This window comes from Periophthalmus magnuspinnatus, chromosome 21, assembly GCF_009829125.3.
Source record: "Periophthalmus magnuspinnatus isolate fPerMag1 chromosome 21, fPerMag1.2.pri, whole genome shotgun sequence".
In the NCBI taxonomy this organism is placed as follows: Eukaryota; Metazoa; Chordata; class Actinopteri; order Gobiiformes; family Gobiidae; genus Periophthalmus; species Periophthalmus magnuspinnatus.
In genome coordinates this window covers 21204046-21228995 of record NC_047146.1, presented here as the reverse complement: position 1 = coordinate 21228995, position 24950 = coordinate 21204046, and the positions used below count along the sequence as shown (strand labels likewise).

The 24950-nt window shown below is 41.0% G+C and overlaps 1 protein-coding gene across 1 annotated transcript; it reads right to left on the bottom strand.

The window, feature by feature from the left end:
• Positions 1-258: 258 nt before the first annotated feature.
• enox1 (ecto-NOX disulfide-thiol exchanger 1) lies at positions 259-24687 on the bottom strand. Its single transcript, XM_055230341.1, has 14 exons — positions 24615-24687; positions 24216-24359; positions 18307-18471; positions 17890-18096; positions 17197-17430; positions 13825-14037; positions 10912-11018; positions 8499-8616; positions 6897-7168; positions 5988-6095; positions 3733-3789; positions 3072-3171; positions 1352-1437; positions 259-549 (listed from the first exon to the last, which is right to left on the bottom strand). The coding sequence occupies exons 1-14, from the start codon at positions 24622-24624 to the stop codon at positions 418-420; spliced, it is 1953 nt and encodes a 650-aa protein (XP_055086316.1). The 5' UTR covers positions 24625-24687; the 3' UTR covers positions 259-417.
• Between the last annotated feature and the right edge of the window lie 263 nt (positions 24688-24950).

Here is a 24950-nt window from a genome sequence, read left to right as displayed (position 1 = left end):
TGAACCACTGAACCAGGTCTAAACCAGGTCTAAACCAGGTCTAAACCAGGTCTAAACCAGGTCTAAACCAGGTCTAAACCAGGTCTAAACCAGGTCTAAACCAGGACTAAACCAGGACTAAATGAGTAATAAATCAGTCTTGTTGTATGCATGGACAAGGGAATAGTTAGTTGACAGACAATATTGAATCTCTTAGTAACACATAGACATGATTTGTTAAAGGTGCATTATGTCATGGTTCTGTTGGAGGGACTCATCCCACAGATGTCACATAGTGCATCTTTAAATAAACTCCAAGATCATGATATCACTTTGACTCCCGCAGAATCCTCAGTCTCTCTTAAACCCCGCACACACCTCTCTGTAGTTCATTAATAGTTCATATTGAGTCCGTTTGGTGTGTGCGTGAGTTTGTCGTCATGGTGATCCCAAAGTATCGAAGCCGCAGAACTTCCATCGTTTCTCCAGATTGGCCCCGACTCCGCTGAGCTCCTGCCTGAACATGGAGGGAAGGCGCAGCATCAGACGTTCCAACTCGCCTGCCGTCACCTGGAAGAGCAAAGAGGAAAAGAGGAAAAGATTTATTAAATTAAAATAGGACTTAAAGCTACCATCTACAATTAGACTGGCTGACCCGCCCCTGTTGTATTCTCACATACCACCTCTAGATCCTATCTGTGTTACTGCTGTCTGATAGTGTGAGCTTTGGTCTGACAGGAAGACCAGAGAGCACAGGTGAGCTGGAACAAAGGTCAGGTGAGGGGAGGGGCCAGGGGAGGGGCCAGGGGAGGGGCCAGGGGAGAGGCGAGGGGATAAGGTCTCACATCTGCCATTTATTGTGAAAAAAAATCAAATACACTTACAGATGGTAGCTTCAGTGTTGAGAGAAAACAGTAGTCTGGTGCTATTGATGGGTGATTTTTTGTTTCTATCCGAGTAGCATTTTACCTTGGTGTCTACTACATTATCTCCTCTCCACTCCAGCTTGAACTCATCTAAAAACTAAATGTATGAGCAGATAAACTAAGATCAAATTTATATATAAAAAAATGTGCATTTCACCAATGAAACTACTGCACATTGCATCAGGTTTGTCAAGTTGCTATGTACAGTTTTGTATCATGCCTTTGTATATTTATGGAGAATTGTCGAGTGAATGAGTCAGCCAACTGTGAGGTGTATTTGAATAAGGATAGCTAAAAAATGACTGAAACAGGCATGGATGACATCTAAAACTTCTTCAGGCATGTTTCTGATGAGGGAACAACATTGCATAATACCCCCTGCTCTATCGGTATTGATATATTGGTAAATATTTGTAAAAATCTGGTAAAGCGTCTTTAATCTTGACCTTAGAGTCCAGTCTTTGTATGTAAGACCACAGGTACTCCAAGTTAGCCCCAAACGGATGGACGTGGAGGAAGGTGGACATCACACCTGCAGAAGAAAGCAAAGGGTAATTAAAGGGTATGGGTAATTAAAACTATTTAAAGGGCCCATATAACGCCATCAAAAACATGGGAATATATAGCTCAAAACTGATTCTTGTGAACTTTTTGCCATGTTTTATGGATTTTAACTTGTCCAAAAGATACCTGGAGTTGAGTTTTATTTCATTCACACATTTAACACACAAACCCTGCATATTTAGAGTTCTCCTCTCAAACAGACAACACTCAGTTTCACCTTGTCATGTCATGTGGTAATACAGGAAGTGCTCCACTGTGTTTTAAACTCCATACACCTTCGCTAGAATTATTTGGATGATTTCAGCTCTGGAATTACCAATCTCTACTGAACTAAATGTAAAAGGAGCTGGTAACAACCGCTTCATAACGTCACAAGGTGGAACAGAGCATTTTGAGCTTTGGAGATGTAGACTCAAACATGTGTGAATGAAGCAAAACACAACTCCAGGTATGTTTTGGACAAGTTAAAATCCTTAAAACATGGCAAAAAGCTCACAAGAATCAATTTTGAGCTATATATTCCCAAACCGATCACAAATGTGCCAAAATAAATGAACAAATCAGGTCGAAATAGGACTTCTATGTTGAAACCAAGCTGGAAGGAAAAAAGACCAAAAATGTATTTATAATTTCTTTTTAATATTTGAACCTAATTTGAAATGTGATAATAATTCTCACACATACATAAAATAAAATGAGCCAAATGTGTATATTTTTTGAAAGAAAGCTACAACAGCGGAGCTCTGTTTTGACCTGCCTAATCTAATTTACTAATGACTCATGGGGCCTTTAAAATCAATACAATGTGATATTAAATCTGCCTCACAGAAAAACAATATGTAACCAGCACTCTATTCAATTCATCCATTTTCATTTGGTTTGGGCCCAGACAGCAGAGGAGAGGGGGAGAAGAGGAGAGGAGAACGAAGAGGGAGAGGAGAGGAAAGGGGGAGAAGGAGGGAGAAGGGGGGTGAGAGAGAGTGAGAGAGAGGGGAGAAGACAGAGTGTGAGAGAGGAGAAGGGGGAGCGAAGAGGGAGGGACAAAAAGAGGGAGTGAGGGGAGACACAGTGAAGAAGGGGAGAAAGGTGGGTGCTGTTAGATAGACTGAGAAAGGAGAGGCGACAGAGAGGGGGAGAAGGAAGGAGAACGAGGGAGATGGGGGAGTAGAGGATGGAGGGAGACAAAGGATGACAGATGGGTTGCACAAGACAACAATGAAGCTTTTAACCCAACACTCAACAAAGTCATAAATCAGATTTTTCAATTCCATTCACCTGTTTTGTTCATTACATTTGGTATGAGACAGTTATTGTCAAATGAACATGATGCTGTTTAGTATGCAACTGCTCCCTCTGCTGAGCGAGAGTTTAAAACTGCATCAAAATTTTAATAAAAATTCCCTCTAACATTTTTATTTATTTATTTTTTTTACCATTTATATCTTACATCCCATTGAATTACAGAAAAGAAATTGTTCAAACCATCTTTCTTTCTGTATTAGATTATGGCGATATAATATACAAGCAGTCTTCAGCCTCTACTTTGAAATCACTGTATATTCTGTGAAAAGTAGAGTGACCCGGGTGGAGCAGTGGACTTACCCAGGAGCAGGGCCTCTCTCTCGGACACGATGCCTCCTCTCCTCCCCTCTCCTCTGCGCTCTCTGCTCGGGCACACACACGGGACACAGCCGCTCACCACCTACAGGACAATACAACACATTACACATGAGGAAGGCTGAGAAGGGGCTGGTGAATTAGACCTAAACGTTTGGCGGTGTGGTTATCACTCCAAAAATAGTTCTAGTCCAATTCTATTTGCTGCATAAACATGGATTAAACTACAGTCTTTCTGTTTAAAACTCAAAGGTTATGACAAGATGTTTAATACGCATTCACTGTATTATTACCTTTTTTTGTGCTTTTAAAGGTGCACAATGCAGCTTTTCTGATGGAGGGTCCACCACCTACTTATCTCCATGGAGATGTTACTGCTTTCCTGTTCCACTGTGTGCTTTTCTATATAATTACATAGTTTAAAAATGTTGAAAAAAATTCTTAAGGTCTGACGTGTTACTTGGCCTTGTGGCATCGCCTGCTTGTCTGCATGAAGGTAGCCAAGTTTAATGCTATATTGTGGAAAATTCCATAACATCTCTATGAAGAAAGGCCAATGACCCTCCACCAGAAAAGTACAGGTTTAAAATATAAATACATGTATAAAATCATATATTGTCACATCTGTCAGTGCAGTGAGTTGTACCTTGTCCTGGAGCTCAGAGCTGGTGCTTTCCACAGTCTCCACATTGTTATTCAGAAGCTGAGCACAAGGAGAAGATTATTTAACACAGAAATATTGAGGTCTATATATACTTCCTGGTCCTGGTTTAGTCTTGGTTGAATCCTGATTTAGTCCTGGTGTAGTCTTGGTTTAGTCGTGCTTTAGTTCTGGTTATTCCTTGTGTAGTCCTGGTTTAGTCCTGGTGTAGTCCTGGTTTAGTCCTGGTGTAGTCCTGGTGTAGTCCTGGTGTAGTCCTGGTATATTCCTGGTTTAGTCCTGGTGTAGTCCTGGTGTAGTCCTGGTTTAGTCCTGGTGTAGTCTTGGGTTAGTTGTTTGGACTTGGTTTAGACCTGGTTTTGTCCTGAGTGACTTCTGATTGAGTCCTCATGCATAGACCTGGTTTAGTCTTGGTTTTGTTCTATTTTATAGACCCGCTTTAGTCCTGGTTTGGTCCTTTTGTAGTCTTGGTTCAATCCTTGTTTACTCCTGTTTATTCCACAGCAGAGTGGAGGGAGATGTCCGTTCTCTGAAAATGTCCCAATATATATCTTTATCCTCAAACTCAAAGCTCTCTTGTGTTCTAATGCAGCTGTGCCATTCAAGACCAGTGACCCATTTAGCGCCTCAGCGAGTCCATGGAAATAACCTACTGTATCCTGCTTTATACTGCCCACTGCATGTCTGTGCTCTTTAGGGTAGTCTTGGTTTAGTCCGGGTTTAGGTTTAGTCCAGGTTTAGTCTTGGGTTAATTCTGGTTTTATCATGGAATAATCCTTTAGGTTAGTCCAAGGTTATTCCTGATTTGGTCCTGGTTTAGTCCAGCTCCAGTCCTGTGTAAGTCCTGGTCCTTTATTGTCATGGAGATGTTATTGCTTTGCTTAGAATGTTCCACAGAATGTATCTTTAAAATGATGTCTTGTATTTATTCAATTATAGGTGTTTTTATTGCACAAAAAAAATAGATCTGAACTGTAATTTAATTGGGTGGAATTTCCATGGAGATAGACTTGTGCTTGTTTAGTCCTTGGTTACACCTGGTTTAGACCTGGTTTAGACCTGGTTTAGACCTGGTTTAGACCTGGTTTAGACCTGGTTTAGACCTGGTTTAGACCTGGTTTAGACCTGGTTTAGACCTGGTTTAGACCTGGTTTAGACCTGGTTTAGGCCTGGTCCTTCTCATTTGAACTTAATTGGTTTTAGTTAGTGGCACAGTCTAATACCTGGATATTGTTTAGCCTTGTTTATCCGTGTAGTCTCTTAGTCTGATGATGTCTACAGCTGCTGCATAGATCTGTAACATGAGCCTCCTCTGCTATTTGTGTAACTCCTCTCCTCCTCCATCTGACCCTCTGTCCCATCTGACCCTCTCCTCTGCATCCTCTATTCCATCTAACTCTCTCCTTTGCATCCTTTGCTCCTCTGCCCCATTGGTCTGCAGTTTTTGCTCCAAGCCTCCAACATTTCTTTAAAATTTTAGAATTGGAAGACACATTTAAGTCAATCATGATTAATATTGCATCATGCCCTGTCAGTTGTTATCGACAACTGGCTATTGTGTTTTCCTGGCTGCAAGAGTATTTACTGTGATGAATACATTCACATTATATTTGAGATGTATTTCTTTCTTAGCCGTGGTTTTAGTCTTGGTTCAATCCTGGTTCAGACCTGGCTTAGTCCTGGCTTAGTCTTGGCTTAGTCTTGGTTCAGTCTTGGTTCAGTCCTGGTTTTGTCCTGTTTAGGCCTGGTTCAATCATGGTTCAGCCGGGTTCAGTTCTGGTTGAATCATGAGTTCAGTCCTGGCTTAGTCCTGGCTTGGATCTGGTTCAGTCCTGGTTTAGCCCTGGTTCAATCATGGTTCAGTCTGGTTTGGTCCTGATTCAATCATGAGTTCAGTCCTGATTCTGTCCTGGTTTTGTCCTGGCTTAGTCCTGGTTTAGTCCTGGTTTATGCCTGGTTCAGTCCTGGTTTAGTCCTGGTTCAGTCCTGGTTCAGTCCTGGTTCAGTCCTGGTTCAGTCCTGGTTCAGTCCTGGTTCAGTCCTGGTTCAGTCCTGGTTCAGTCCTGGTTTATACCTGGTTCAGTCCTGGTTTATACCTGGTTTAGTTCTGGTTCAGTCCTGGTTTATACCTGGTTCAGTCCTGGTTCAGTCCTGGTTTATACCTGGTTCAGTCCTGGTTCAGTCCTGGTTTAGTCCTGGTTCAGTCCTGGTTCAGTCCTGGTTTAGGCCTGTTGCAGTACCTTATCTGTTAGACTGTAGACTTCTCTCTCCAGGACCCTCTGCTCCTCTCTGGCTGACTCTAGCTCATCCTCTCTGCTCCTCAGCTGCTCCTGGAGACTCAGCAACTGCTGTAAACCCGAAAAATACACAAAACAATTAACTGAATTAGCTTTTAAATACAGTTGTACGTTAGAGCTGTGATTCTAGCCTTTATTTGTTTTGAGAGAGGAGAGAAGCGGCCAAGGGGAAAGACACAGAGAGAGAGAAAGAGAGACAAAACTGGGTGAGGTTGAGAGGAGAAAGAAACAGGGGTAGAGAAAGATAGAGGTGAGAGAAAGAGAGTGAGTGAAAGGAGAGAGGTAGATAGAAGGAAAAGACGACAGAGAGAGTGAGAGAGGTGGTGAAAGGGACATGTAGAGAGGTAAGATAGGGAAAGGAGGGGAGTAAGGGAAAGAAAGAGTCAGAGAGAGAGGGGAGGGAGCTATAGAGAAGAGAGAGATGGACAGAGAGAGAGAGAGAGTTTCTGTTGGCGGCTTGTTCTGTCACTGCTGTCACTTCTAATAGAAACAGACACGAGTCAAATCAGGCTGAACTCTGCAGCAGAATTTGAAGTTTATACATGAGAAAGAGAGAGAAGGGGTGGGGACAATTTGGTTTTGTTTTGGGTAAAGTAAAGCTTAAAACTAATAGGGATCTCAGGTTTATCTCTGTGTGTCTGGTTCACGCCGTTATGCCAATGGGCCAGACACTTGAACATTATGTATTTATCAGTATTAATGTGTCATAGGTGGTGGCCAGAGACAGTGCATCCCTAAACCTAATCTTAACCATAACTTTAACCTGACTGAGAAATAATATGAAGATAAGAAGTTAAAAAAAAAAAAAAAAAAAAAAGGTTCAGAGTCAATAAAAATGAATGAGAATCAAACCTGTTGCAATTGGTTCATGTTTTTCTGCAGCTGATGTATCTGAGCCTCTGCACTGTTTGACCCCTGGTTCAGTCCCTGGTTCATTCCCTGGTTAGGTACGTGGTTCTGGTTTAGTCCTAGTCCCTGGTTGAGTCCCTGGTTGAGTGCCTGGTCCTCCTCGGGTCCCCTGGCTCGACTCTCCCTCCTCAGTAGATCCACTTCGTTCCGGTATGCGTCGAGCTGCCACCGGAGGGAGTCGTTCTCTTCACACAGAGAGGCCTGGCTCTGCACACCTGGAATAAGCACAGGGAGAGGTCAAAGGTCAATGTATTATTCAGGTATTTTAAACATATAAATCTATTTCACTAAAACAAGTAAAAGTATAGAGTATAAGTAAAAGTATAAAATGCCAGTAGAGGATGTAAGCTCTTGGAGTTGTATAGTTGACTCTATGATTTTAAAACATTATACTTGTTGAAAGCATGATTTTTGTTTTATTACTGCACTCTTAAACCTTGTGTTGAATACTTTGTGTCTTAAGCATTGAGATGAACTTGTTTCTCATTAGGAATGCGACACATGCTTATTTTAAGATGTCTACACTGGAACCTGCTACTTCGGTTACATGATATGGCTCTTCATTTTCAGGTTGACAAGAGGCCTTGTAATACATCTTTTCAGTGATTGCAAGCATCTTTTTAGTGACGCAGTCTACCTCACTGTACACAGCTACAGTAAACAGCTACGTAAAATGAGTTAAGTCCTTATAAGACCTGCCTTCTATAGATAGTACTTTTCTCTGGCTATAAGTACTGGAAAAATGCACTTGAAACACCACACATGTGCCTGCTGTCTGTATCTCCATTCATCTGATCAGATAAACTTTCAACTCTGCCTGATCTGCAATCTCTCCCTTCACAATTACAATTGTTATGTTTCAGTTTCCAAACTGCTCAGACAAGATTATATGGGCCAAAGGATTTGGGTTGGATTTCCTGTTGAAATTTTATTAAATGAAATCTAGAGGTTGTGGGTTTTATTCCCGTTTGCTCAGAAATGACAGAGGTGGAACTTGAGGGTTAGATTCATGTAACACTTATACTAATGGCCCATACCAGATTTTTTCTCCCAGCACTTATTAACTCATTATGGTACATGTGTCAAACTCAAGGACCGCAGACCAAACGTGGCCCTCCACATCATTTTATGTGGCCCTAGACAGGGTAAATTTAAAGGTATGATGGTCTTAAAATGTCATTTTATCAGGAGATACATAGTTACACAGATGTATTTTTACATCTAGGCAAACACATATGCAATATTTGTAACTTGAATAAGTAATAACAAACAGTTAATTAAAAAGTCTAAAAAGTATATATATATATATATATATATATATATATATATATATATATATATATATATATATATATATATATATAAGGTGAGTGAGGACCTCTCTGGACCCCTGCAAATCATTTAAAATGAACCAGTTCTCTTTTTCACATTTTTAAGACGGTTAAAATCAGATAGACCGCTTTCAAGGTTGATGGTTAGATTCCCACATTGCTCAGACTGGTTTAGATAGGCCAGAGGTGAAGGTTGACGGTTAAATTCCTGTACCATTTTGCTCCGTACAGATCCTTTTACACAGATGTTCTGTGTCTTCTTCATCAGACATTTCCATCTCCTCTTCTCTTCTAATCCCCATCACCTCCTCACTGTGGGCATTCCTCAGCTCCTGAAACACAACAGGGCATTAAAGTTCCACTGTGTAGCATTTCTGCTAAGTAATTATTTTTAGAATCCATTGAAAAAATGAAATACATTCATTCATATGTGTTAATTTGATTGGAGGTGTTTTGGTTTTACTTGACATTTTCCTGTTATAGACGCCATTTTGAGGGCCATTTGTTAATATATGTTTTTGAATAGTTAATCACTATGGCCTAATTTTCCATTACACTGAGGTTTGATTTGTTGCCGATGGATACTTAGCTACTATTCCCTTTTACAGATTTGGTTAATGTAGGAATCCACTGCTAAATACAACATAGACACTCTCTGCTCTTACCGACCTTCGCACAGTCTAATGGGCATATGCTAATTCTCTGTCTGAGGCTTTTAATAAGAACATCACATTATAAATCTCATGGTCATTATATCTGTGTTTTTAAAAAGAAGGAGAGAAGATAGAGAGAGAGGGAGGAGAAAAAGAGGAGGAGAAAGAGGGAGAGAGGGAGACATAAAGATGAGAAAGAGAGCAATGGGGAGAGGGGAGAGAAGAGAGGGGATAGAGAGGGAAATGGAGAGGAAAGGGGGAAGAGAGATCTACAGAGAAGAGGAGGAAGAGAGAAGGAGAAAGGAGAGAGCAAGAAAGAAAGAGGATAGGATGTAGAGATATATGAAAGAGACAATGGGGGGAGAGAGACAGAGAGTCAATAAGAGGGGGAAGATGGAGAACATCTCTGAAGGAGGGAGGGAGAGAAAGAGAGAGAGAGGAGGAGTGATTTGATGAATGCTGTTTCCATAGAGACAGACTTAGCACAGCGCCACTAAGCACACAGGACTTTAACTCAAACTGAGCTGAGCTGGACTGAGGCGTTCACACTAGCACAAATCACATTAGAACTGGGACTAAACCAGGACTAAACAGGACTAAACCAGGACAAAGCCAGGACTAAACCAGGACTAAACCAGGACTAACCCAGGACTAGAACGGGACCAAATCAAGTCTACATAAGGACTAAATAGTGATCAAATCAGTGTGAAAAGTGTATGTGTGTCAAAAACAGGTTTGAAACTGATTTGAGTAATTCCAATGAGACAAGCAGGTGGTGCACCATCTATTAGAAAAGCTCCGCAATGCACCTTTAATCAGTATGTCTTAGTTTACTCAGGTATACTGGTCAAATAAAATATGAATGCCAGGCCCTCATACTGTCAAAAGCCTGCCCTCCTCTCTCTCTCTTCTACTCCCCTTCCTGTTCTCTGTGTTTCACCCTCTCTCCCTTTCTCTCTCTCTCTCTCTCTCTCTCTCTCTTTCTCTCCATTTCTCCTCCTGATTTAGCTCACATTTCTGACAGGGATCAAAAAACATGTATTCCCCTGTCCCCCCCCTCTCTTCCCTCCATCTACTCTCACTTCTTTTTTTTCCACTCCCTCCCTCCTTCTCACCTCCTTCTTTTTCATCTCCGATCTTTACCTCCTCCCTCTCTCTCATTCTCCTCTCTTTCCCTTCCTCTCTTTATCGTTTCTTCTTCACATTTTTAATAGATACCATAGCATACACTACACAACTCTCTTCTTTCCCTCCCTCCTTCTCCCTTCTTCTTCTCTCTCCCTTCTTTTTGCTTCCTCCCTTTCTCCTCCATCACTCCCTTTCCTCCTCTCCCTCTCTCCTCTCTCCTCCTCTCCCTCTCCTCCCTCTTTAGCTCACACTTGTGACAGATATCATAGCACACACTGTATTCCCCTGTTTGTCGGCTGGATATGACTCGTGTTTAATTATTAAATCTGAACCCTGGAAATCATAGTTTCCATGGCAGCGGTTTCCAGGAAGTGCTGTGCTGTGTTTGGTGAATAGTAGATGTACAGAGACACGGATCACAGACAACTGTCCAACTCATGTTATAGAGAGAGGGAGTGAGGGAGAGAGAAAGAGGAGGGAGAGAAAGGGACAGAAAGGAGAGAGAGAGAGGGAGAGAGGGGGGCGGTCAAGTTCAAAGGAGAAGTGCTGCTGACTCACATCTTTAACTCCAGTGATTTACATTTTGTTTGTGAAATCCTATTTATCGCTATATTCTGAGGTTAAAGAAGGGTAAAATTTGTATCGTCCCCATAGAAACGAGGTAAACGGATCATTTATTTTTAATTACAAAATCATTTGGGTAACCAGTTTCTATGCTGAAGTCAAGTTGGTTTAAACCTTTACCATACCAAACCAAAGTGCAGGTTAAACACTGTTCCATTTTAAGTAACCTTATAATTACGTGAGTACATATTTGTAGTAGTTCCATGTAAATGCAGTACCCACCTCACACTGCTTCCTCCAAATCTCGATATTTTTGCGCTGAGCTTTCGTGAAGTGGTCCCAGGCCTTTTGTTTAGACGCAGCAGAAAACACTCCACAGATTTGCTCAACTAGAGAAGGAGGGTTGAGAGTGAGAGTGGAGAGACGGATCAGGAGAGAGAGGGAGGAGAGAGGGTGTGAGGTGAGATGGAGAGAGAGAAAGAGATCATATTAGGTATCAACAACAAAAACTAATTAACACTCAAGAAATGCATACAAAACAAAAATTAAGAGCAACAATAAGTTCTATAGGATTATCACTGCACTGTATATAGTTTATACGCTTTAAAGAGATACAAAGGAACATTCTCCGCAAACAGGAACATGTGTCTGCACACCTCCCATTATGTAAACATGGTGATCCACTAGTTTAGACTGCAAATATTCATGGTTTTCAAAATAATCTGCACTGTGAACTGAAATCTGTCTGCGATATATGCAATGAAAAAGATATAATGAAATAGCTGCAAACAGACAGATGTGAAGCCCCATTATGTCAGTTATTATTATTATTATTGCAAATACACTGCCACAAAAGGCTGTATATAGATTTGTACTTGTCAGATGTTCATAAATGTATTCTTGTCCCATCAACACTTCTATTGTCAGACTGACAATCACTGCAGTTGAGACTTGAAAATTCTGTTTAGGTACAAATGCTGGTTTAGTCCTGGTTTAGTCCAGGTTTAGTCCTAGTTTAGTACTAGTTTAGTCCTGGTTCTGTCCTTGTTTACTCCTAGTTTAGTTCTGGTTTAGTACTAGTTTAATCCTAGTTTAGTTCTGGTTTGTTCCTTGTTTACTCCTAGTCTAGTTCTAATTCAGTCCTGGTTAAATCCCGGTTTAGTCTTTGGTTAGTACTAGTTTAATCCTGGTTTACACCTATTTTAGTCCAAATTGAATCCTGGTTTAGTCCTGATTTAGTCCTTGGGCAATTCTAATTTAGTTCTTGGGTATTTCTGGACTTTGGGTATTTCTGGTCCTTGGGTAGCCCTGGTTTAGTCTTTGTGTTTAGTCTTGGTTTAGACCGTGAGTAGTCCTAGTTTAGACCTTATTTAGTCATAGTTTAGTTCTGGTTTATTCCTTGGTTAGTCCTCATTTAGTCCAAGTTTAGTCCTGGTTTAGTCCTTCGTTAGCCCTAGTTTACTCCTGGTTTCATTCTAGTTTAGTCCTATGTTAGTCCAAATTTAATCCTGGTTTAGCCCTGGTTTAGTCCTTGGGTAATTCTAGTTCAGTCCTGGTTTAGTTTTAGTTTAGTCTTGGTTTAGACCTTGGTTAGTTCTAGTTTAGTCCTGGGTTAGTCCTTGGTTAGTCCTTGGTTAGTCCTGGTTTAGTCCTTGGTTAGTCCTAGTTTAGTCCTTGTTTAGTCTGGGTTTAAATGAGTTTTTACACTTATTTCCCTGCCTCTCTCCTCCTACCACAGCCCTTGTTTTCCGTCAGTCTGACCCCGCCTTGACACCACCTCACAGCCTGATAGTAGTGAAGCTGGAGCTGCAGCCAAGGGTGATGGGAAGGCGTTGTCAGGGAGACGCAGCCCGCCACCGACTAAATGACCCGGACGCAGGCAGAGAGGACTTAAACTGTGAGAATCAACATAGTATAAAGATGATACTAATGTTTATATAGCTGTATATTTGGATTCAGATGACACCAAAACCACCTATATCCATGTCTGTCAGATTCCCTCCTTTTCTCCTATATCCCTGTATGCCAGACGCCCCCCATACCCCTATATCCCTGTGTGTCTGAAGTAGGCAATAGTCTGAAGTAGATTTCTCAATTTCTCAACTGTCAGTCACGTCAACCCGAGTGAGCCATTTAGAAATAACCTGCTTCTGTCCTCAGTGGGAGGGATTTGTAGCTAATGCATCAAGGAGTTAAGGAGACAAGGACACACAAATAGGATGTGGCTATGGGTGCTATGGATGTTGAACCTTATCATTATTTGTTTGGGACTGGCACCATAAACTTACCATATTAATCGTATGGATTAAAGTCCTTTTAAACTGGAATCATGTTTTTGGCATAGACTGTATGTATAGCTAACCTCCTAGCGACCGTGTTACAAATAAGAAGTGAGCATAGATGCGATCTTTCTCCAATTGACTTACTATTGAAAAACTGTTGCCCCTCTCTCCGTAACTGCTGCTGTCAAACGCGTAATTTTGGTCTTAAAATGTTCATATTAACCCGCTCTGCATGATCACACTTTGTGTTTGTAAATCAAACGATGAACATTAATAAGAGACAAATAAGGCACCTGATTGACAATGTTACTAAGCGCCCGCTCCCTGCTAAAACAGAGGTTCGGGTGGAAAGGGTCATTAACTTCAGCAGGCTGACTCCGGATTGGCTTTTTGGCTGCTATAATACTCGCGGTCGAAATTCCAAATATGGAACTTGGCTCCAAATTCGCCTCTATAACTGTTGGTGTTGACAAGCTTCATTTGACTGCTACTTGTTCGTCTGCCTTGCCTGAAATGTTGCACAATTTGGCCTTAAACTTATCTCCACACTATCTCGATGGAAAAGAGCGGGTGACGCCACCAAACCAAGTGACAGGCCAGATCAGTGGACAGGCAACTACTTGCTCACTGTAAAAATAATAGTTTTTCAATGTATTTTGGAGCAATATAAACACAAAGTATAATAGGATGTTGGGGCATTTTAGGCAAAGAATTAATATTACCAAAGAGACAGCAGGTAAAGGTACAGACTGCACCTTTAAACAGCAAATTGCACCTGAACTCTGATCTGTCCTCCAGCTAAATTTTAAACTATAAGCAATCTATAATTTTGCAATGTCACACGAATGCAACCTAGTATTGACCGGGTTTTCCAAGATGGCGGCTTATAAATATGTAAACATCAGCCCCTTACATTGATTGAGGATGGAGAGCAGTGCATTCTTGAACGTCTCCTTGGCCCTCTCCAGCTCCTCTTCGCTCTGCGTCTTCTCTGTGATCAGCTGTCTCACGTGACTGTTGGTCGACTGGATCATGGAGTAAAAGTGATTGGCGTTTCTCCTGTTCACTTCACCGCGTTCGATCCACGTGAACAAAACTGCCGTGGCATCGCTGAATTTATGGTCATCTGAGAAAAAAAAACATACATATAAGACAGGAGTAAACAACTGTGATAGAATGGTAGTTTTATCTGGCAACAATTCATGAATAAAGATTTGAGTGAGGTCAGAGCATCTTCAAAACTGTAGCTTTTGTGGGGTGTTCCTGATCTGCTGTGGTCAGAATAAGAGGACCTGGTTTAATCCTGGTTTAGACTTGGGTTAGACCTACACAGTTTAATGCTAGTTTAGTCCTGTTTAGTCCTGGGTTAGACCTGGGTTAGAATTAGACTCAGGTCCTGGAGAAATGGGAGACAGCAGATGATCACCTTCTCAGCAGAGCGCACAATACATCGCAGTTTGTGTCTGTCCCTGGCAATGGGCCCGGGCTATCACACTGTTGAGACCTGGTTTAGTCCAGGTTTAGTCCTGGTTTAGTCCTGGCTTATTGCAGACTTTGTTGTTGCTCCTGGACTGATCCTTATACACTATTCAATATGGATCCGACACGCTTTAGTCCTGGTTTAGTCTTGGTTAGACCTGGTTTAGATCTGGGTCAAACCTGGTCAAGTCCTGAGTTAGACCAGATTTTGTCCTCTTGTGGCATTCCCTCCCTGCAGTAGTCACTATCTACCGGTGCTTTAGACCCGATTTAGTCCTGTTTTAGACCTGGTGTAGACCTGGTTTTGTCCTACTCACTTACATTTGACCTAAACATTACAAAGACTTCCATGCTTCAACGCTAGTCCCTACGTCTCTCATTAATGCTATAAAAAGTTAGATAAACCCGCTTTATTTCCTCTAAATAACCTTGGTAAACCCATCTCACCTCTCCTCACTGCAGCCTATTATCCCTGTGTGCCTGGCCTATTGTACTGAATGCATTACAGTATATGTGTAATCTACCATAGCTCTGAATAGGCTCTTTATCAGCCTAACGATGTCCCAGAAACGCCGGTATAACGCCGTATTGAGCCCTCTAAACGCTTTCTAATTCAGCCAAACCACAATTATTATTCAAATGACTGAGAGAACATTAGGCCCATAGAGACGCAGTGACAGATCAAATATACAGAGCCTGGTTTGAATGAAAAGTCTGCAAACATTGACTTGATGGGAGAGTGGAGCAGAGGAGTAAGGAGAGAGGAGCAAGAAGAGATAAGAGGGGAGAGATAAGAGAGGAGCAGAGGGAAGAGGAGCGGAGAGGAAGGAGAAGGAGAGGGGGAGAGGTTGTCGGTTTTTAAGGTGAGTGAGAACAAAAGACATTATTAGAAAAGATTTGGAGTAGTGGAAATTTGGTGTATGAATACATTTGACTGAATTGTAGTTTGGTTCTGGTTTAGTTCTGGTTTAGACCTAGGTTAGTTCTGTTTAGTCCTGGTTTAGACTTGGTTTAGTCCTCTTTGGTCCTGGTTTGGATTTGGTTCAGTCCTGGTTAGTCCTAGTTTAGACTTGGTTTAGTTCTGTTTGGTCCTGGTTTAGTTCTGGTTTAGTCCTGGGTTAGTTTTGTTTATTCCTGGTATAGACCTGGTTTAGTCCTCTTTAGTCCTGTTTTGGATTTGGTTCAGTCCTGGTTAGTCCTAGTTTAGACTTGGTTTAGTTCTGTTTGGTCCTGGTTTAGTTCTGGTTTAGTCCTGGTTTAGATTTGGTTCAGTCCTGGTTAGTCCTAGTTTAGATCTGGTTTAGTCTTGGGTAGGTCCTGCTTAGCCCTGGTTTAGTCCTGGTTTAGATTTGGTTCAGTCCTGGTTAGTCCTAGTTTTGACCTGGTTTAGTCCTGGGTTAGTCATGTTTGGTCCTGGTTTAGACCGCATTTAGTTCAGATGTGGTTTAGACCTGTATTAGTTCTGTTTAGTCCTGGTTTAGACTTGGTTCAGTCCTGTTTAGTCCTAATTTAGACCTGGTTTAGATCTGGTTTAGGCATGTTTAGTCCTGGTTTAGTCCTGGCTTGTTCTCTTTCATCCTGGCTATGCCTCGTTTAGTTGTGGTTTAGACCTGGTTTAGACCTGGTTTAGTCCTAGGTTGGTATTGTTTAGTCCAAGATTAGAACATTTCAGAATAAGAAAAACATGAAATTCCTTGGTTAAAATTCGGAACATATGTGTTTTCATGGTCTCCTTGTGCCCCAAAATATTCACAATAGTTTGGGGGCACAAATTTGATGATGTCATACTTTCAGAAAAACATCCAAACATCCAAAGTTATGACACAAATGTTGAATCTTATCATTATTTGTTGGGAACTGGCTTCGCAAACGTGTCATGTTAATCTTATCTCTTATAGTACTTTTAACTGACAACAATCCCATCTGGTACCGAACAATAAAGCACCTTTCTGGAGCTACTATGAAAAAAAAGTTCAATGTCTTCACAGAGCAGATGTTGAACTTTGTGTAAGTTTTTGTTTGATGTAAATAGTCCCAGTATTTACAGAGATATTATACACAAACCAAGTCAACAAATTTGACAGATTCCACAATAGAATATTAACCTGTCTCCAGCTCAGTTTTAAACTATGTGGATTCTGCAGTGTTGTGATGTAATGTGAGCTTCAGCCCTGCAGTGTTGATCTGTTTATAGTGTACAAAAAGACGTCAATAATTGCTCAGGTTTGTCAGAGGGTGGTACGCTGTTGGATTATGCACCCCATCAATCCAGGAGTGCTGCGACCTTTGACCTTTTAAAGCTGATTTGGTAGAGCACAGTGATTTTGGATGATTAAAACACAGAGATTTGGGAGTTCATCATGAATGTACCTGAAACTGAGGCTATTCTTAGACACAGATTAATGTAGAAAGCAGCAGAGCAGAAGCAGGTGAGCTGAGGGCACCACCGAACAATGGACTGTTTTTTTGCCAGAAGAAAAGATCAGGTATTATTTTATACGCTTAATATAATGTATTTCAAATCCTGACAGACATTCAGGTTATGAAAGCTTGTTTGGCCATCCTTATTTACTAAAGTCCATACAATTTAAAAAAGGGGGGATTATGCTAAATTGATTTTTGGAGCTTTCTACCATGTTATAATGTTATTCTCTCATCAAAAACTTGCCTGAAGAGATTTGAGATGTCACCCACCAAAAATCTGTCAGTGCCTTTAACCGAGCAAACTCATACTGACATGTGTTGTACAGATTTTTGAAATAAACACACATAAAATAATACAGTAAAAAAGAGTGTTTTGTCTGACCTTTGAGCCTCTCTGCGAGCACACTGGCCTCGTGCTCAGAGTAGTGCACTATGGGAGGGGGTGAGGGGGGTCTCAGCAGCTGCTCCTGGACCCTCTGTCTGTGCCTCTCCTCTCGGGCCCACAGTCTCTGCTTACACTCCCATTCGTACAGGTCGTCCCGCGCCTGGGCGAAGTCAACGTGGATCTTACCAGAGTCCTTTTTATCTGTGCTGGAGCCAATACGCATTCGGTAACCTGAGGAGAGGCAAATTAACGAATAAAATATCTGAGAATATAAAACAGAATGAGACCAACTGACATGTTTTTTGGGGGTTTTTTTATGCCCAATGTCAATACCAATTGTTTAGAGCAACCAATAAACTCTGCTGATAATTTTGGGACGATATGGAGGCGATTTAGATTTTTTTGAAATGATGTCATCTAAATTTACTACAAACTCACCCACAACCCTTTTTTTTTACCAGAAACCTTTGAGAAAGCAGTGTAGCCATGTTTTGTGCAGTTACCTCTTTGCAATAAAGGGTTAAAATAAAGCTTTATGTGTACACTTTTTCCTGGTTTTGTACTATTTAGCCCTTTCATAGTCCTGTTCTAATCCTGGTTTAGTCCTTTTTAATCCTGTTTTAGCCTTACCATAGTTAAGTTTTAAATCTTATAAGGTGAATGGAGTTTTGACAAAATCTCTTCCCAAACCTGAGAGGTAGAGGGCCTTGTCCACCATGAACTCCTCGGTGAAGCGGATGTGACAGAAGTTCTTTTTGCTCTTGCGAATGGCCATGATTTCTCCGCACTGGTCAAACACTTCTCTGATCACCTCCTCTGTGGCGTTCTCTGGTAACCCACCCACAAACACTGTCCTGCAGCCTGGGGGGCGCTCTCGAGTTGATGGAGGGGGAAGATCTGAGTATGAACAGGAAATTACACTGTTAAACAGTGGTAATAAGTTGGCCAAATTATCTCTACCAGTCCGTAGGATATAATGAATTTATAAAACTTCTACTTAGGGTATGTAACCTTGTGCAGCAAGATGCCCCAGGTTGATAAATATGTAGCATCTTGGTTTTAGTTGAGGTATATGTGTCGTGTGTGCATGTGTGTGTGGGTTCTCACTGGGGTTCTGGGGAAACAGGGTGCAGTTCTTGCAGTGGATGATCTCTTTGACCACAGGGACATCTGGACCAGGACCAGGACTGTGGACCAGACCCAGGCCCATCAGGGGGTTCAGGGGCGTCAGGAGGCCCAGAGCAGGGTCGAAGCGCTGCAGACACAACGGCTCTGAAATCACACAAAACAATCACATAAAACAACATCAGGGTTAATGCGGGATAGGACAGAAAATAGACTCATTGACCTAATTGAGGGACGTCATCATCTTCTACAGAAAACCAACAACAACATCCCCCCCAGCACATTCAACACATTTGTTTTGTGTTGGCAGTTTAAATCTTGCAGCTGTTAGGCTTTAAATCAAAGTTTTGCGATGACCCAAACTTTAGTCTAATAACATCCAGATTTTGACCCGAGAGAATTCATTTTCAAATCATCGTCCTCCTCTGCGTCTGTGCATGTTCCTTCTGGCTGATGCAGCTGAACTCAGAGCCAGAGGAAATGAGGTTTACAGTCATTTCAGAGTCCAGACTTTTCCTCAAAAATGCGAGAAAAATTACGCTATCACCGTGCAAGCAAGTCAGAGGTTGTTTGAGGTCGACCACCATGCTAGTAAGGAGGAGTACCTTGCTGGAGGTTTAGCTCATTGTTTAATTTGATGATGGGGCAAACTATCAAAGAGGCAATTTAAACAAAAAGACCAATATTGATATAACTGTTAATGTATTTACTTAGTAGTAGTAGAAATAATAGCTCAGGTGAGATTCCATTCAAGTGTAGCTGTGATGAAAGTGTGAGCATGTATTTAAGTGCTGTTCACACGTGGTTGTGATGAAAGTGTGAGCGTGTATTTAAGTACCATTGTAGTAGTAGTAGTAGTAGTAGTAACTCATAACTCAACAGCAGATTATTGATTGTGTGATTGTGATGAATGTGTATATTAAAGTAGACCTATTATGCAAACTTAAACTTTTTAGAGCTTTTAACCATACTGTAGCTGTTTCCCTTCACCATGTACTCACCCGAAGTTGTATTTGGAGTGATTTGTGCATGTTTGAGCAATATTCTACATCGCTTATCTTCAAGACGCCATGTGGCCGATTAATCCTCGTGTTGTCATGGTACACGCCCATTGCTTTGTACTTACTTCATTCTCCAGTTTTATTTTCTTAATCGGTGATATGCACAGGATTCGGCAGAGTTGCAGACTCATTTTGGTACAAATGAAAAAAAAAAAAACTCCTGCTGCTCCTATTCGGCAATACAGTTTTCTAATGCGTAAGTGAACTGACTTGTTTCTTTTAAGTCAGTTTAGATGAATAGTGTCCAAATTATAACATAATGATCCACAGGTGTCATATATTATCTCTACAGGTCTTCTTTGCAGTACTAAATTCTTCTTAGCATCATGAGTATGTTTTAGAACTCTATACTTCCTGTAATATTTTGTTTTCTATTATCCTGCCAAATGAAGTATAAATTTGAATATCATTAAAAACCTGTCATACACACTTTAGCTGCTTTAGGAGTATCAGCAGTATAGTAGCAGTATAATAGTATAATAGTATAGCAGCAAATTCTAGGCTGTGTGATAGTGATGAATGTGTCAGTGAATATTTAAGAACCCTGATAGCAGTAGTAGTAATAGCAGTAAAGATCATATTGAAGCAGTACAAATTCTGGACTAAATGACTGTGATGAATGTGTGAGTGCCTTGATAGTAGTAGTAGCCATTGAAATAGTAGTAGTAGTAGCAACAGCAGCAGTAGTAGAAGTAGTGATAATAGCAGTAGTATAGGTCATATTGAAGCAGTAGCAGATTCTAGGTGGTAGTAGTAGTAGTAGTAGTAGTAGTAGTAGTAGTAGTATAGGTCATATTGAAGCAATAGCAGATTCTGGGCTGTATGACTGTGATGAGTAGTAGTAGTAGTAGTAGCAGTGATAATAGCAGTAGTAAAGGTCATATTAAAGCAGTAGCAGATTCTAGGTAGTAGTTGTAGCAACAGCAGCAGTAGTAGTAGTAGTAAGAGGAGGAGTAGTAGTAGTGATAATAGCAGTAGTATAGGTCATATTGAAGCAGTAGGAGATTCTGGGCTGTATGACTGTGATGAGTAGTAGTAGTAGTAGTACTAGTAGTAGTAGTAGCAGTGATAATAGCAGTAGTATAGGACATATTGACGCAGCAGCAGATTCTGGGCTATGTGATTGTGATGAGTAGTAGTAGTAATATTAGTAGTAGTAGTGATAATGGCAGTAGTATAGGTCATATTAAAGCAGTAGCAGATTCTCGGCTGTGTGGTAGTGATAAATGTGTGCTAGTGTTTTTTAAGCGCTCTGATATCTGTAGTGTGTTTTTAAGCGCCCTGATATCTGTGACACCATTTTAACGAGTTCCTGTGGCCCTGAGGAGCAGAGCAGGACCAGGCCTCGCTCTGGGCTGCTCACAGTCTCAGTGATGAATTAGGCTTGTGCTGCAGTTTTCTTTATACAAAAGCTTTTACCGCCTCGGAAACATACTACTTCTACACAATAATACTGAAGTCTAATTCACGTCACTGCCACTGTGTTTTCAGCATGTTATATTCAACCATAGAAGGAAAGGCATATTATCAATAGGTTGTTGTGTAATGTGTAAAAGATATAACACTAATACGGGGTCTTCAAACTCGATTTTGATACCAATGAATATACTTGATCCTTGATACCGATTCCAATACCACAATGAAAATTAAAAAAAAACACTGCAGTTAGATAAGAATGTGATTTTCAACATTAAATTATGGGACTTTCTTTTATATTACCATGCGGCCTTATATTTGTGTAGCCCCTCAGTCGTCCATAGTGGTCCATGGGCGTATATTAGTCTATGTGGTCTGATACTTTTAATACAGCTCAAGATCATTCTAAAGCTATTTCGGTTAATTTCTGTCCTGTGAATGTGACTTTTTTAGTACTGACTTTTTCTTTTTGCTCAAATGGCTATTGAAAGGTATGTTAAGTAATAAAGCTTCTTAGTTGCATCACATATACATATATCAAAATTCTGAATTCATATATCCTTTGAATGTTGTATCCATTTGAAGGATGTTTAACGAGCACCATTTTTGTCCTAAATTTTGAGCACTTGTTTGATAGTTTAACACTGAAACCATTCATTCATTATAATTGTCCCCCCTTTAAAGGCAACATTGTGTGTTCTGAATTATGGGAAGTAGTTGGGTGCTTTGCAGAAACTCCTTTACAGAGATAAGGCAGCCGGAGGAGACTCAAGGCCGAAAAACAGACCGGTGCAGTTGGGGATGTCCTAGAGAGGTGACCGAGGCCAGAAGGAGGAACCAAGGCGTCAACCTGCTCAACATAATATTTGCATATTCATGTTGTATTTTTACCTTTGGGTCAAAGGAAAGTTCACAGTCAGAGCGCCTGGCTGTAAGTCCTACGTATGTGGGCTGTTAGGAATAATGCTTTCACCCCAGAGCTCTGTATTAGGTATTACGTATTGTAACTGTCAGGGGAATACATTTCTGAGATTTGAACTGATCGAATCCAGTCTTCATTTTTGATAGAACACGCCTAACAGTATCTAGTTTCAATACTAGTTTTAGTGTCTGATTTTCTGAATTTTGAAGCCTACGTAGTTGAACTTTCAACAACGAGACGTGCACAATAGGTAAAGTTCTCCAGCTAAGGTAGTTCTGATCAAGCCTAGCTCAAGATCTGGAGATGGGTCCCACTACTCCCAACATGTGGCCCTAATCTTTATCTTTATCCTTTATTTATTTATACAGGGGGGACCCAATGAGAGCACTTGGGCTCTTTTTTTCATGAGCACCTTGTTTAAAATACAATACAAACTGAAAAAAAAAAACTATCTAAAACAAATAAGTCTATATAAAATATCAAAAACAAGTGCAGGTGTGTGTATAAAAGTTTGTTATCAGATTATTAAATTGATCTGGTATTAAAGGTTCCGGTATCAACGATTAACAAGCAGGTGAGGTATTCTGGCAGTTTTTGAAGTAGTCCCTTATAGATAAACTTCATAAAGTGCTGTTCTCTTCTGACAGACAGTGATGGCCAAACAGTGATGAGTTTTAAATCCATACCCTGTGATAAAACGAAAGGCAGAGTGAAATGATATTGAAGGATGGGCCAAAATGCAGAGACAAATTTCCCTACAGGGACAATTGCACCTTAATCTTTTAGGTCCCCACAAACCAAAGATCCCAAACTCAAAGTAGCACAGATTTCAGTCCACATAATGTAACTTACTACATCAGGGCAGGACATTGGTGCGCTGAGAGGGCATCTGACACACTCCAGAGAATAAGAGTGTATAAAATACCATCTCATCCCTGTGTACTCCTATGTGTTAGATGCAAAATGTAAACGCGCCTATGTGTTCTGCCGCTCTAGATGGTCTACAGCGCTGGGTCCCACACATTTCACACCAAGTACCACCAAAGAAAATATTCTGTTTTCTGAGTACCATCAGATCTACAAAGCAAACACATAACAGGACTATTCCAGGTCTAATCTAGGTCTACACCAGGTGCAAAAGGGGATTACATCATTTCCACCGGCGTTATAAACAACAACTCCTCTCCAGTCCTCTCCAGCTCCCCCCTCTCTTCCATCCCATCCCCCTCTCAGTGTCCTGCCCTCACCTGCTCTGCTTTAGTTTGGCATCATTTAAACTTTGTTGTGTTCTAACCGTAGTGTTTAACTGTAGTGAGCAGCCGTAGCCCAGGTCTCACCCTGCATCAGGAGCACCGTACATCAGCTCTGCTCCACAGTAATCACAGCAGCATTAGTGGCACTGCGCTCTGACGGCTCCTTCAAACTCCATTTCATTCACTTTAACCTTATTTGGACCAAACGCTGAAAACAGAGGGAGGGGTATAACACAAGGAACAGAACAGCAGCAACTTTCTCTGGTGCAATACGGAGTAGGGCACAATATATCAAGATCAAATCAAAAACGGAATTTGAGTTGGCGCAATTATTCATTTGGAAAGACTGCGACTGTTTAAACAATTCAAATGGTAATAGCAATTGAAAAATCAGTCGTAATATCGATGATGCCTTTTGCTGCAGAATATTTTTGCTTCCTGTTCAGTGAGTGAGGAGCTACACAAGGTAGTTATGTTTATGTCACTATAAAAGTATAAAAGTACTGACAAAATGGTTAAATGGTATAAATAACAGCCTATATTGGACCAACAGGCAGGATGGTAAATCATAATAACGATGAAATGGTCAAATTGGGGTTCATGTGAGGATATTCGGGGCTCTTTAGAGACTTTGAGGCTCCTAAAGTTGAGTCAAATGAATCTTTATGAAATACAGATGTGAGACAGCCTCAGAGCACACTGTGGTCCAAAGTCCAGGTCTGAAAATCTACTGGCTTAAGCATGCACCAGCTGGGATTTCACTCTGCAGGCCGGGGGTCGCTCTGGGAACCAACGCTATATCAGAAATTTTAAACATTTTTGGAAATCAACAAAATTTTTTACAGATTTCAGTTTTGCATGCAGAGCTCAACACAGGATCCTCTAATACAAAAATTATTTTAATCAGCATAAATTGTGAAAAGTGTCTTACCCAAGGACACAAGAAAAACACTTATTTGTTATTTGTTAAGGTTATGTTTGTCCCTGTAGGGAAAATTGTCCTCAGGAGCATCACCATCTCCAGATCTTGAACTAGTTTTGGTCAGGACTACCTTAGGTGGAGTATTCTCCTGTGCATGTTTTGGGTTGATGAGGGAAAATGGAGTATCCGGAGGAAACCCACCCACACACAAGGAGAACATGCAAACACACAGAAAGGCCCAAGCAGAGTCAAACCCGGAACCTTAAGGCTGTGAGGCAAGAGTACTTGCCACTCAGTGTCTAACTCCACCTGCTTACCTGATATGAGCTGCTGTGTGCTGAGCCCCATGGGGACGATGCCCAGGTTATTCATGGCAGTGGCCCAGGCTCCAGGCTCCGATCCTGGGATGGAAGGGAGGGAGAGAGGGGGCTGCTCTGGAACTACACTCCCCACTGCATCTGCTGCAGGACGGGGAGAGAGAGAGAGAGAGAAAGACATCAGGGACAACTAAAATATATTTTTACATACAAAACCCATCAGTAGAGGGTGCAAAGATGGCTGATAACACTGAGCGTTACATAAATATTATGTTCACTGATTTTGTTGAAACAATAATTCATCCATGCCAGTACAGCCCTTCTTAGAGCAGGTTAGCTTGTGCTAATAGATCGTGCTAATAGTAGCACACATTTGAAGAGTATTTTTAGTGTACGTACCTCTAGCCATGGCGAATGTCCTTTTGTTGTCCTCACATCAGAACTTTCTTCGGATTCAAGTGGGTAATTTTCAGATATTATCCAAGAATGGTCAACCTGCAGAAAAAAATAGCGAAGGGATATTAGCTTCTATTTACAATATTATGAAAATTAAAACTAAGACAATGGCAAATCTTCTCTCTTTGTAATGGTCCAAAAATGCATAAATTTCTTGTTTCATTTTGGTACTTTGACCCCAGCAGGAAGAGAGGAATGTAATAAACTAAACTTGACATGTCAATCACTGTGAGAGTCCCGCTCCCGAGCTGTGGTTCATTTGTCACTGTCATTTAAGAT

What these genes read in the sequence shown, in the direction of transcription:
- enox1 (XM_055230341.1), bottom strand. An exon ending in GATCTGTACGGAGCAAAATG is followed by an intron (nt 7,169 to 8,498) that starts GTACAGGAATTT and finishes TGCTTATTCCAG; the next exon opens with GTGTGCAGAGCCAGGCCTCT. An exon ending in ACATGAACCAATTGCAACAG is followed by an intron (nt 6,096 to 6,896) that starts GTTTGATTCTCA and finishes TCGGGTTTACAG; the next exon opens with CAGTTGCTGAGTCTCCAGGA.